This window comes from Wyeomyia smithii, chromosome 2, assembly GCF_029784165.1.
Source record: "Wyeomyia smithii strain HCP4-BCI-WySm-NY-G18 chromosome 2, ASM2978416v1, whole genome shotgun sequence".
Taxonomy (NCBI): domain Eukaryota; kingdom Metazoa; phylum Arthropoda; class Insecta; order Diptera; family Culicidae; genus Wyeomyia; species Wyeomyia smithii.
The window spans coordinates 164,059,399-164,073,415 of NC_073695.1; the positions used below are offsets into that span (position 1 = coordinate 164,059,399).

The 14,017-nt window shown below is 40.3% G+C and overlaps 1 protein-coding gene across 1 annotated transcript in view; it reads left to right on the forward strand.

Annotated features, from left to right (window-relative positions):
- LOC129721525 (chromatin-remodeling ATPase INO80) overlaps positions 1–14,017 on the forward strand; it is a 113,668-nt gene that overhangs the window by 17,834 nt on the left and 81,817 nt on the right. The window contains exons 5-8 of the mRNA XM_055674203.1: positions 6,493–7,087; positions 7,148–7,672; positions 10,392–10,656; positions 10,716–10,883. Coding sequence (XP_055530178.1) covers positions 6,493–7,087; positions 7,148–7,672; positions 10,392–10,656; positions 10,716–10,883 — 1,553 coding nt within the window. The remainder of the gene's footprint in view (positions 1–6,492; positions 7,088–7,147; positions 7,673–10,391; positions 10,657–10,715; positions 10,884–14,017) is intronic.

A 14,017-nucleotide genomic window follows, 5' to 3' on the forward strand; every position in this document is an offset into this window, starting at 1 on the left:
TCTTCATCGATCGAAGAGCCTCAATGGAACTGAGACTGTCCGTAAAGATGAAGTAATGGTCCGTGGGCATTTTTTTCAATAATCCCTAAGGGATACTGAATTGCAGCCAATTCTGCGACGTAAACAGAAGCTTGTAGGAGGCGGTAAAACTATTGTTGAAGATACCGAAGCCAGTGGACCCGTTGAGAAGTGATCCATCAGTATAAAACGCATTGTCGCAGTTGATGTTTTTATATTTGTTATAAAATATTTTAGGGATCTGCTGCACGCGTAAATGATCCGGGATTCCACGAGTTTCTTGCATCATGGATGTATCGAAAAACACAGTAGAAACAATCATTAACTTCAACTAGCCTATCGAAATTTTCAATTACCAAGGGGTTCAGAACCTCACATTTGATGAGAATACGAGTAGTCAGATTCTGGCTGAATCTTGGACGAAAAAGAAGGAACAGTTGGGTTTTTTATGTTCCTGGGAGTGTCGGAAACTCCATACTTGAATTTAATCTTGCCAATCCCGGAGGAGTTTGCTTCGGTTTTTCTACAGCCCTTTTTTGTTTCTTAGTATCAGCCACTTCAGATGGAGACCTTCTCTGTCCCTTCCTAGGAAGTCAGGGGAAGAGAGGTTTTTTCTCTTTCTAGACTTCCCGGGTTCAACAAAAGAAAGTTCCTCAACTGAATCGTCAGAATCAGACACACCGGATGACAAGACCTCAAAAAGATTCGGGGAAACCAGTTTGGTGGCAGCGGCCTCTTTGGGCATTTCTGCGAAAGTGCGCTTAGAGCGCTCTTTCAGAGACCGCTTGATTTTCTCTTGGCGCTGCTTGTACGCGGGACATGCAGACAGCTTATGTGGAGTCTGCCTACAATAGAGGCACTTTTCAGCGCTCTTATTACAGGCGTCATCCGCATGTTGCTCTCCGCACTTGCCACAACGTGCTATATTGCCACAGTGGAAGGTCGCATGGCCCAACTGTTTGCACTTGAGGCAATTTATTACCCGCGGTACAAACAAGCGCACAGGTAGTCGCACCGCGTCCACGAGCACATAGCTCGGCAGAACAGACCCGGCGAAAGTCACGCAAAAGAGTCTGATGGAGTGTAAGTTTTTACACCCTTGTCGTGCGATACTGAATGTAATTGCTTACATTCAAGTATCTTGGCCGGTTCAAGGCTAGAATCCTTAAAAAGGCCTTTTCCAGCCTTCAACAGGTTCTCGACGGTCAGACTCGATTCTCAACTACGCGAGCTGGAATGTGCACGTGGTACTCCCGCGTGAACAGCTCACAAGCAGCAATCTCGTTTGCTTGCTTGAAGTCGGATACCAAAACACGCAGTTTATTCGGGCGTATTTTTGTTATTTCTTTGTTGTTTTTCACGGCTGAAAACCGTGCCAGATCTCTACAAATTTGCATTGTGTTCAATGCTTTTACTTTCGGCAGGAAACAGCCCCAATACCAGCTTTGCTCTCCGAATACTGTTGCCGATGTGAAGATTCCTGCGGGGCTCCAATTTTAACCCTTGGTACTTAGTATCCAAGAGGGCTAGGCCTTTGAACGAGCGGGTTTTCATCCCCGCTTTCGGTCATGCCACCATCGTCGTCCATGTTGGACGCGTGAGCCACACACGCAAAATGCCAATCAGTAAATAATATTGTAGAAAAAAAACCAAGAAAAAAACTACTTAGCTTCTGCAATCGCTCTCCTCCACACTCAGCGCACGGGCGATGATTTACTTCTTCCTTCCAGCAGAATTGGTTGTTGGTTGTACACAGCAGCACCAATACAACCACTAGCAGCGAGCCGGGTGTGAGATCACTCTACACAGCGACACAACTCAACTGGCGAACCTCTTAGAAAACTTCAATAACAGGGCTAGTAGCGGGTCACTTTTTAGTGACTTTGTCACTATTGTGAGCCTAGTCACTAAAAAGTCACTATTTACGCTAAAAAGTCACTAAAGTTACTATTTTACGACAAAATGGTCACTAAAGTCACTTTTTTATTAGCTTTAAATGTATAAATTAACTATTGTTGTATTGCAACATACCTTAGAAAGCTTGCTTCTCATTTACAGAATATTTGGACAGTTCGGGTTGTAAGGCATTTTTGTTAAGTTTTCCATCATAGAAGTTTCATGCCAGGCAATGTTTTCAAATTTCTCATCGAAGTGAACAGTGCAGAATAGTTACGAACGAATTGTCTAAGAGCTGCAAAGGAATGTAAAGGTTTATTCTACAAGCTACTCGCGCTTTGTCAGAAAAAGAAAGGAAATGACAGTGTATGCCCTCCTACTCTCGCTTAAACTCAACCGCTGCCGAAGTAGTCCCTTCCCCCACACATTCCCTCTCACCGCACCCAACCTCTGCTGCTGTTCAGGCGACATGATTTTCTCCTGTTGCTATCCTTTCTTCCCGTAACTATCGGCCTATGGAGAGACAAACGCAACGATCGAATCGCTTCTCAGATGTAGTCTAGTCATGTGTTTGTTTTCTCCCAGAAACCTATGCACCCTATCATCATTTCATTATGGGTTGAGAGGATTCGAGTTTAGTCGCGGCCTGTAGTCTTCGTAAAGTGTACACATGATGAATAAACGACGATTGCATCATATTCGTTTCGTTTCCATCACTGTATCGAGAGTGTATAAATTCGTTCACGTACTTTCATTAACACTTATAACTCGAAAACTTCGAATATATTGAACAAGGTGTTATTACAACCATTTCAATGTGAAATTATGATACAGATTTTAGTTCGACTTTTTTGCTACGAGAACAAATCATTGCACATCCTATGTTCTAAAGACATAAATTTCAGATAAAATTTAATTCATTTATGGTTCAACAATAAATTTCAAAACCCTTTTTTGTATATTTTAGGTCACTATTTAGTCTCTATTTAGTCACTATTTTAATGAAAAAAGTCACTAAAGTCACTATTATTTTACTTCAAGTTCGCTACTAGCCCTGCAATAAGAACTTAAAAAATGTTTATAAAGCTTCATAGTGATTTTTTCGAAGTCCGTCTAAAAATTTAAGCCTTAGAGGGTTAAATCTAATGCCATATGGTCTAAAATATCTTATAAGCTAAAGGCAAATTTGTTATCCTCGCTGCCGACTACGAGCTGAAACTAAACCTAATACTAAAACTAACATGTTTTTTTTTATCCAAGATTCGTTTCGCTGTTAAATGGGCACCTTGATGCTTTTGCAATAGCTATAAATATGTTGCATGTATGGCAAGTTTCGCTGAGCGAGGCTATCACGAACTGGCACATAGCACATAGCAGAATTCAGCACACACCCAAACCACGTGTTCAATGTCTTGATACCCCAATCCACAAACGCAATGATTACTGCTCGCCAGCCCAATACGCAGGAGATGTGCATCTAACCCGTAGTGGTTGGACATAATCCGAGACATTATGCTAATGAAATCTCGTGCTACATCCAACCCCCGAAACCAAGGTTTTGTTGGAAACCTTGGGGATGACGCTGTGTAGCCATCTCCTCAGTTCTCCCTTATCCCACGAGGCCTGCCAGTTGATAAGTGTACTCTGACGTGAAAATTTTAAAAATTCATTGTAGGCAATTGGTGTGTTGTAAATATCACCGTTTGTTGTGCCCACCTTAGCCAAAGTGTCCGCTTTCTCATTGCCCGGAATGGAACAATGAGACCCACACTAAGGTAATCTGAGAAAATTTTTCGGATAAAGCACTCAGATGTTCCCGTATTTTCCCCAGGAAACGCGGAGAGTGCCTTACATTCTTCATCGATCGAAGAGCCTCAATGGAACTGAGACTGTCCGTAAAGATGAAGTAATGGTCCGTGGGCATTTTTTTCAATAATCCCTAAGGGATACTGAATTGCAGCCAATTCTGCGACGTGAACAGAAGCTTGTAGGAGGCGGTAAAATTATTGTTGAAGATACCGAAGCCAGTGGACCCGTTGAGAAGTGATCCATCAGTATAAAACGCATTGTCGCAGTTGATGTTTTTATATTTGTTATAAAATATTTTAGGGATCTGCTGCACGCGTAAATGATCCGGGATTCCACGAGTTTCTTCCATCATGAATGTATCGAAAAACACAGTAGAAACAATCATTAACTTCAACTAGCCTATCGAAATTTTCAATTACCAAGGGGTTCAGAACCTCACATTTGATGAGAATACGAGTAGTCAGATTCTGGTTGAATCTTGGACGAAAAAGAAGGAACAGTTGGGTTTTTTATGTTCCTGGGAGTGTCGGAAACTCCTTACTTGAATTTAATCTTGCCAATCCCGGAGGAGTTTGCTTCGGTTTTTCTACAGCCCTTTTTTGTTTCTTAGTATCAGCCACTTCAGATGGAGACCTTCTCTGTCCCTTCCTAGGAAGTCAGGGGAAGAGAGGTTTTTTTCTCTTTCTAGACTTCCCGGGTTCAACAAGAGAAGGTTCCTCAACTGAATCGTCAGAATCAGACACATCGGATGACAAGACCTCAAAAAGATTCGGGGAAACCAGTTTGGTGGCAGCGGCCTCTTTGGGCATTTCTGCGAAAGTGCGCTTAGAGCGCTCTTTCAGAGACCGCTTGATTTTCTCTTGGCGCTGCTTGTACGCGGGACATGCAGACAGCTCATGTGGAGTCTGCCCACAATAGAGGCACTTTTCAGCGCTCTTATTACAGGCGTCATCCGCATGTTTCTCTCCGCACTTGCCACAACGTGCTATATTGCCACAGTGGAAGGTCGTATGGCCCAACTGTTTGCACTTAAGGCAATTTATTACCCGCGGTACAAACAAGCGCACAGGTAGACGCACCGCGTCCACGAGCACATAGCTCGGCAGAACAGACCCGGCGAAAGTCACGCAAAAGAGTCTGATGGAGTGTAAGTTTTTACACCCTTGTCGAGCGATACTGAATGTAATTGCTTACATTCAAGCATCTTGGCCGGTTCAAGGCTAGAATCCTTGAAAAGGCCTTTTCCAGCCTTCAACAGGTCCTCGACGGTCAGACTCGATTCGCTGACCACACCGTCAATCTCAACTACGCGAGCTGGAATGTGCACGTGGTACTCCCGCGTGAACAGCTCACAAGCAGCAATCTCATTTGCTTGCTTGAAGTCGGATACCAAAACACGCAGTTTATTCGGGCGTATTTTTGTTATTTCTTTGTTGTTTTTCACGGCTGAAAACCGTGCCAGATCTCTACAAATTTGCATTGTGTTCAATGCTTTTACTTTCGGCCGGAAACAGCCCCAATACCAGCTTTGCTCTCCGGATACTGTTGCCGATGGGTAGATTCCTGCGGGGCTCCAATTTTAACCCTTGGTACTTAGTATCCAAGAGGGCTAGGCCTTTGAACAAGCGGGTTTTCATCCCCGCTTTCGGTCATGCCACCATCGTCGTCCATGTTGGACGCGTGAGCCACACACGCAAAATGCCAATCAGTAAATAATATTGTAGAAAAAAACCAAGAAAAAAACTACTTAGCTTCTGCAACCGCTCTCCTCCACACTCAGCGCACGGGCGATGATTTACTTCTTCCTTCCAGCAGAATTGGTTGTTGGTTGTACACAGCAGCACCAATACAACCACTAGCAGCGAGCCGGGTGTGAGATCACTCTACACAGCGACACAACTCAACTGGCGAATGGCCTTGAACAAGAAATATCTATTCACTGAGCACAGATCGAAGCTGCAGTCGCTATCTTTGCAACAATATAGCCACTTTAGCGAGCCGGGTACAGAATCGTAGCGACACAACTCACTATCTAGATGGCCTTGAGCGCGAATTATATACTCTTTTTTTTTGGCTATTCGTACACACGGACCGGATTATAATGGAACGACCACTTTGCACGTCCGTTTCTTTCGAGTCTTCGACGCGGAATGAAATATATCTTCTTTCTCAACTGCTCGAATAATACGTAATTTTTACTCCAAAGTTAGTGAAATACGCTTTTTAAGATTTATTTTTAACAAAATTATAACACAAACTTCGTCTCGAGTAGAAATACTCAATATTCCTTCAGAGTATTGCTAGTCTCGAGTTGCGATGCAGCCTTAACAATCAAGTCGTCGAAAGTTCAAATCTCGGCTCGGGAGAAACTGTTAGTGTCAGTAAGATATCCTGCACATCAAGTTGGTCTGCGCCAACATTTCTCGAGAACTTCGGATAAAATGCAAAATAATCGCGGTCGCGATTCCCTCCAGAAAATGTTACATAGATTTTTTAACGGATTTGGCAAAAAAAAGATTTCAAATCCTTTCCGAGCTCTAACCGACATTTTCATTAAGATTTCAAGTTCAGCCTTTGAATTGTATTCTTCAACTGTATTACTGACGAAAAGATTCTAGTAAAAGTGCTTTAAAGTTAAGGTATCGAAGCATTAATTTCAATATCGTTCAATTGGGGATGTTTGATTTGTTTTAGTCCTACATTACAATAACGGTCAAGTTTTGATATTACCTTCTAACTTTTAGAAAAAATCCTTTTTTTCATTTTCAGAGCAAATTTCCCGGCTTCATATGATTCTTAAACCGTTTATGCTTCGGCGTGTCAAGAAAGATGTAGAAAACGAGCTATCTGACAAAATTGAAATTATGGTTTACTGTCCATTAACAACACGACAAAAGTTGCTGTATGTTGCTCTCAAAAAGAAAATTCGTATCGAAGATTTGTTGCACCTTACTGGTCATGGAACTGGCGATGGACACGCGTTTGACAAAAACTTTACATCAAATCTGATGAACCTTGTCATGCAGTTTCGTAAGGTGTGCAACCATCCGGAGCTTTTTGAGCGTCGAAATGCCAAAAGTCCGTTTTTTTGTCAAACTGCCGAGTACAAGATTGCACGCTTAATATTTAATGAAGGGCTTATTACAAGATGCATTCCTAGTAAACGGCACTTGCTTTTCAACCGGCTTAATATTTTCAAATGTGAAAATGTTTACAAATCAATGTTCAGGAATTCAGATGGACCCAACATTAACTATGCAAGTGTGCAGCATTTAAATGTCAAGAATACGTTCTCGTTTTGTAGATTATCGCATCTATCACCATCCGAAATGGAAAAATTGGCTGTGAACGGCCTCATTCATTAGTGAGTATCATATCTATTTTTTTATTTATAATAACGTAGAAATTTAATACATGTTTGTAGTTTGAACGACATCAATCAATGGCAAGAACATCTTAAGCTGCTGCACTACCGTTGGGTTTTTTGGCAAAATTTTGGAAGCACAAGTTATATGTTACTAGAACCAACAGTTGAAAGATGGGCTAACCCGCTGTTTAGAACATTCTATACGGTTTTAAATAGTTTGATTTTTACGGCGACTAGTCAAAGTAGTATTTACACGCATGCAGATCACCGAATACGTCCCATGCAGGAAACAATGGAACATCGAATTTTGAGAAGTCGAAAAGCTTCAAAATTACACATCGGCGAACGGCAATTAATGGCATCTGCTACCGGTTTGGAATTTCACGACATAGATGATATTCAACCATTGTCATTAAAAGAAAAACACACGAGTGCAAAGGTCCTGATGACCAATATTTCCCTTTTGCCGGAGTTTCCGCATACTTTTCATCCGGAAACGAAACTTGAATGCTGGCCAACAGTGATGCCACGGTTTTTATATGGTCAAATACCACGCATTGTAAGTCCTGGAAGAAGACACTAGTAAGTATTCGAATTATACTGTCTTTACTTCGAGATTTGTATTATATGCGAAACGTTTGAGACCTCTACAAAAAGTTATGTTGTTAAGGGGTAATATCTACCAAAAAAATTTTTTTCTTGTCATTTTTTTTATTGGCTTAAATCATACTAAAACTATCCTATAATCAAAATCTACATCGCCCAAGTACTGATCTAAACTTAAAATTCGTTTAAATCAATTTTTACCGAACAACTTTCATGCTCCAAAAAAACATTTTTCGTTTATTTTAGCGATGCTCGTTTTTGTTTTTAATTTCGAGGCTTTGTAAACTAGTAGAAGTTACCTATGATCGATGTCGTGTTTCAAATTTGTAGTATAGAGGTCGCTGCATCAAGTTTCGACCGTCAAGGCGTCTCTACGGCACGTGTTTACTCACAAATTCCATTTGTTTAGTCAATCAGCCGTTCTCGTTGTGTACCATCTTTGTTTGAGTTTTTTGATACTTTTTAACTGTGAGTTATACTCAAAAGTACTTAAATATGAGTGACAAGTTTGAGTTTTGCGTGGGATCGGATGCCAACCGCGTCAAAGTCACTGAGCGTCGCATGTCTGATACCGTGAAAGAAGGTAGGCGCAGCCTTAGATCAGATAAAAAAAGAAGAAGAGGAAGATAAAGCCCAGAAAGGACAACTTTACGGCACAGGGGTAGCTGACTGAAGGTTAAAAAATTATTAGGGGCTTTACTGTTACGATTCTTAAGATTTATAGCAATTTGAAAATTTAAACGCGTTTTTCTCAAAACCGTGTTTTCAAAATCGGCGAGCAGTAGAACTGAAAATGTTTACATGCGATTGACTTGAAATTTTAACTGTAGCTTCTTCATTAGATTATCTAGTGAAGTACACACGATTTTAGCGATTGATTAACAACAACCAAAGTTATAAACAATCAAAGTCGATTTTTTTTTGTCGAAACAGAACTTTTTTTATAACCGTTGCCATTTTGCGAAGAAAAACTCTAAAAATATAATCACTGTACTTCACACTTATGTAGATAATGAAAAAAAATTTGTTTTGGTTATAGGTGGAGTTGGGCACGACTTATACTGCTCGCCGCGGAAGAACTTTTAAAAAAAGCGGTTCACGGCAATCGCTGCACAGCCGCCATTTTGTAACGAAAATAACAATAAAAATATTTTTTCTATTCTGTAATAGTTGCTCAATCCAATGATATATTATTTATATACCTAACATCTCAAATGTCCTGTAAAAAAATCATGAAAAAAGCCTTGTTATTTTGAGCATTACCCCTTAAGCTTAACACATTTCTATTACTACTGTGGGGCCGTTCCTAAGCCACGTGGTCTTTTCATTTATCAAGTGCCAAAAATTCGATTAAATTTTTTACATTGTTATTATTAAACTTTCAGTACATTCTATATTTCTAAAATGCAAAAGCTTCATTCTTGACTTGGTGACAACGATAAATAGTAAATCAGGAAAAAATACCACGTGGTAATTTCGTTATCCCCCCGCCTCCGTGCGTTGTCTTTCGTGGTCTCTTGACAAACCCCCCCCCCCCCCCCTGTACCCTTCTTTATGACCACGTGGTTTAGGAACGGTCCCTGTTCTGATTGCCAATTGGGCGAAAGTGAATTTAAAATCAGATCAAAATTTATATTTTGATAATTGCAGTGAATTTTAAGTGATTTTTGTTACAAAAAACAACTATTTATTCACTTATGAGAAAAAAATGCATTTCTCAGAAAAGCAACTAGTTAAAATCATGGTATGTAGGTATGATGCAAAATGTGAGGCCTAGGAATCACAACATTCTGCTATCGGAACTTGACTTATTTTTGTTTATTAGACACAGACTTTGCGACCAACTGTAAGTGTAATGAACAATCCCACAGCTAGCCCTTGGGTCCTGATGACTTAAGCCTGTAGTACACTCTTTGACCGAGCGTCAAATATTTGTCACTTTTTGACAGATAAAAATTTGGTCAAATATAATTATTTGTCACCCTCCAATTTTGACATGGGGCAAACACGGGCAAACAACAACCATGATGTCAAATAAATTTGACCATTATGTCAGAAGGTCAAATATTTGACCGTTAGACAAAGAGTGTACTACAGGCTTTACAGTCTCTTTGAAATCTAGATTGGAACATTGGACGACTAGCTCGTTAAAGTCACTTATTTTATATTCTCTTGGGCCATTTTGGTGGCCAATGTAGCAATGTAGCACCTAGGCTTCACTACACATTTCCATAATGCCATTTGTTTCATTTCTTGCAAGCATGTTCTGTTCAACTTGACTGGTTTATTTAGTTCCGCGTACCTACCAACGCGGTAATATTTTTAGTCTCCTATAGAAATTCAACGTACCCCGGATTCGTTGGCTCGGTGGTTCTGATAAATCAGATGAGCTTGAATTGTTATGCGTTATGGTAACGGATACTATCCTGGATGGCAAATGTTATAATGGAAAAAGGCAGGTACGGGCCTTGGTGCTTCCTTCCGCTATCGGAGCTTGATATTCTGTTTATTATACACAGACGGCGCGTTCGACTGTTAATTATTTGTTTCTAGATAATTTTTTAAATTGATTATTTTTTGTTGAAATTTATTTTAATTCAGTATTTTTTAATTTATTTTTTTATTTATAGTACCATTTTTTTATTATTCGACATTTATCGCAAAATATTATAACTTTTCTAATTCTATGAACTAGTTGTGAAAGTCGAGAAGCCGCCTGGGCTGCAATCAGACATGAGCATTGTGAGTCTAGAGAAGGATTCGAACTAGTGAACGATGCATTGAAATTGTCGTATCCGACTGCGCATGGTTGGTCCAACATTGTTATCCCGGACAAACAAACACTAGTATCAGATGCAGGCAAACTGGCAGTATTAGACTCTTTACTGTCTCGTTTGAAAGTGCAAGGACATCGCGTACTAATTTATTCTCAAATGACTAAAATGATAGACTTACTGGAGGTTGGTATTATTCGTTAGTTTGTTCTGATATAATCTTACTTCCATTATATATCTTTTAGGAATACATGTGGCACAGGAAACATCGGTACATGCGGCTGGACGGTTCTAGCAAAATATCCGCGAGACGTGATATGGTTGCAGACTTTCAGAATCGTGCTGATATCTTCGTTTTTCTGCTTTCAACGCGAGCTGGTGGTCTAGGAATCAACCTAACAGCAGCAGACACGGTATGTTGATGCTTCTCATTACCAATTGTTAGGTTCATTTCTTATCCAAAGTGCTCAATCTCGTCTTATATGCACGTTAACTCTCCGTTCTACGGGACTTATGTTTTGACTTTTTATCTCAGTTGATGAGTAGATGTATTTGTAGCGTAGTTTATTCTAGGGTGGCAATGCTTGTATAAAAAAAATTCATCATCGAATTTCAAAAACCGACCTTGTACATTTTGTTCATTGGCCCAAAAAAATGATCTATGCAAAACTTCAGCTCAATCGGACATGATTTAGGAGTGTCTCAAAACGCTTAAAGTTTTGATTTTTCGACCACCCTAGTAAAAAATTAATGAACCATCCTAATGAAAATCGAGTTTGAGATACCGAATAAACATTGAAATAATTTACATCTGCTTTAGACGAGCTGTGAGTCATTTTAGAAACCCGTTTTAAAATGTTCCATATTAAGGTTTCGGTTGCTCAGAAAACGGCTAAGTCCCAGAAGGTCGATTTTCAGTCAAAATTTTTTTTTTCGAAATAACACCAGATCTCGACGTTTTATTCTTTTTTAAGACATTTGGCATCGAAAAAAAATTTCGATTTTCCCAAATTCCTGTACTCACCCCTAGGTAGTTTTTCGAAGGTCGAAAAACCACAATTTTGAGCGCTTTGAGACACTGAGGAGTTTTTTTTTGACTCGGTATCTGTTCCTTCTGTTATAAACAGGGTGGCCACTGAACCGGAAAAAAGGAAAAATCGGGAATCACTTAGAACTGAAGAAAAACGGGAATTATAATCCATAATCATCCGGGGCGAAAGAGCATTTGATGGTTAATCCAATCACTTCAAAAAATTGGGATTTCTGTTGCTTAATTTTGTTTCTCATGTGTTGTAGTGGGTTCACGGTTCTGTTTTCATTCCTTTTCTTCATAGACACACATGGCGCTCAACAAACGTTTAAAAGGCGCGCTTCGGTTTGGTCGAGATGCAACCTAATTAAGTCTAGTGGACATGGAATATAATAATCTATATTTCATAAAAAACACGTAATCATTTGAACAGTTTATAGTGGCATTATTGTAAAAATTCTCTGTAGCAAGCTGCAGAAAATACACGAGTTAGTTAAACTTTGAGTGCCAATTACTCAAAACAATATGGGTGTTCATATGAGCCGTTGCGGAACAAAGTGGTCTCAAGACCATTTATTTTCGAAAATGAGTTTTTTGCATATATGGGAATTTCCAAGCGATTACGAGTTAAAGACAAGAAATAATTTGGTTCTCTTTATTTGAGACTCTTCTCTCTGAACGCGCAAATATAACTAACTTACATACTAGCCGTTTTCTTCTTCTCCACCTCTACACATCACACAGGGCTGAACCAAGGGGTTGGTGAACCACCACAGTACCCCCCTCCAGTTACACCAGGAATCTTATTCGATGACCAGAAGGTGTAAATTTTGTTTTATTATCATTCATCGGTTGGTCTTCTTTCAGGAGGAACGCAGGTTTGATGCGGTCGATTGATACACGTTGCTGTTTGCCATTTATGATCAAATCGAAGAATTTTTCATCACGTTTTACCACCTCGTATGGTCCTTGATATGGCTGCTGGAGTGGTTTTTTACCATGTCAATGCGCAAAAACACATAACGACAATCTTTTAGTTCTCGACGAACGAACACTTCCGATGTAGCATGATGCTCAGTTGCTATTGGCTTCAAATTATCGAATATGCGATGAAGGTCTCTGACTAGATTGCTTCTGTCTGTCAGTACTTGTGGAGAATCGAAAAACTCCCCAGGAATACGGAGATGCTGTCCATATACTAATTCCGCCGTAGAGCAATTGAGATCAATCTTCAAGGCTGTTCGTATTCCAAGAAGAACCAGCGGCAAGCGTTCTGACCAGTACTTTCCATCGACGCACATCAAAGCTGCTTTTAGTGTTCGGTGGAAGCGCTCCACCATACCGTTTGACTGTGGATGATAAGCGGTTGTTCGAAGATGATCCACACCCAGCGTTCGGCTCAATTCTCTAAACAAATCAGATTCAAGCGGGACACCGAATCGAGAAATCCATGTAGACACAAACGCTCGAGCTACTGCTCCAGCAGGTCTATCACAAATAGGAACTGCTTCGGGCCAACGAGTGCATCGATCTACCATGGTTAACAAATATCGGAAACCATTAGAAGGAGGAAGAGGGCCAACGAGATCCATATGAATGTGATCGAAGCGATTTGAAACAAATTCAAATTCACCTGTTGGAGTGGTAGCGTGCCGCTGTACTTTCAAACGTTGACATTTTTCGCAACACTTAACAAACGATTTGACGTCTTTATTGATGGAAGTCCAAATAAAACGGTCGGTCATTAACCGTCTCGTAGATCTAATTCCTGGATGCGACAAACCGTGTATCTCTTGCAGTATCTGCTGGCGATGCTTCAAAGGAATGTAGGGTCGACATTTATTGTTAACCGATACATCACAATACAGGGAAACTCCACTTGGGGAAATAGTTCGTCATTCAACTGATCTGCAGCTATGATTTTGAAATCTATCATACTTGTTGACAATGCTTCTACTCGAGACAGTGTATCTGCCACTGAATTGTCTTTCCCGCTGATGTGTCGAATATCATTTGTAAACTCTGATATGTACTGCAAATGACGTTCCTCGTGCGGCAAGCGGGATGGAGTGTTCGAGGCTAGGGCATTGGTAAGTGGACTGTGGTCAGTATATATAGTAAACTGACGTCCTTCTAGCAAATGACGAAAATATTTTACAGACATTTTCCTAGCTGCCAATTCTCGACCAAACGTTGAGTATTTTCGCTGCCCAGATGTGAACTTTTCGGAATAAAAACCCAGAGGTTTCCACTCGCGACCAACCAACTGCTGCAGAACAGCACCAGCAGCTGTGCTAGATGCATCTACCATCAGTCCTAGAGGTTTATCAGGAACCGGATAATGAAGTAAAGTTGCATCGGAAATTGAATATTTACAACTATCAAATGCTTCTTTCGCTCGATCATTCCAATATATCACACGGTTATCATTTTTCTTATTCCCGGGGATCAAATTACGAAGTGCAGCTTGCTGGTCGGTTGCTTGCGGTATAAAGCGTTTGTAACCATTCACTAATG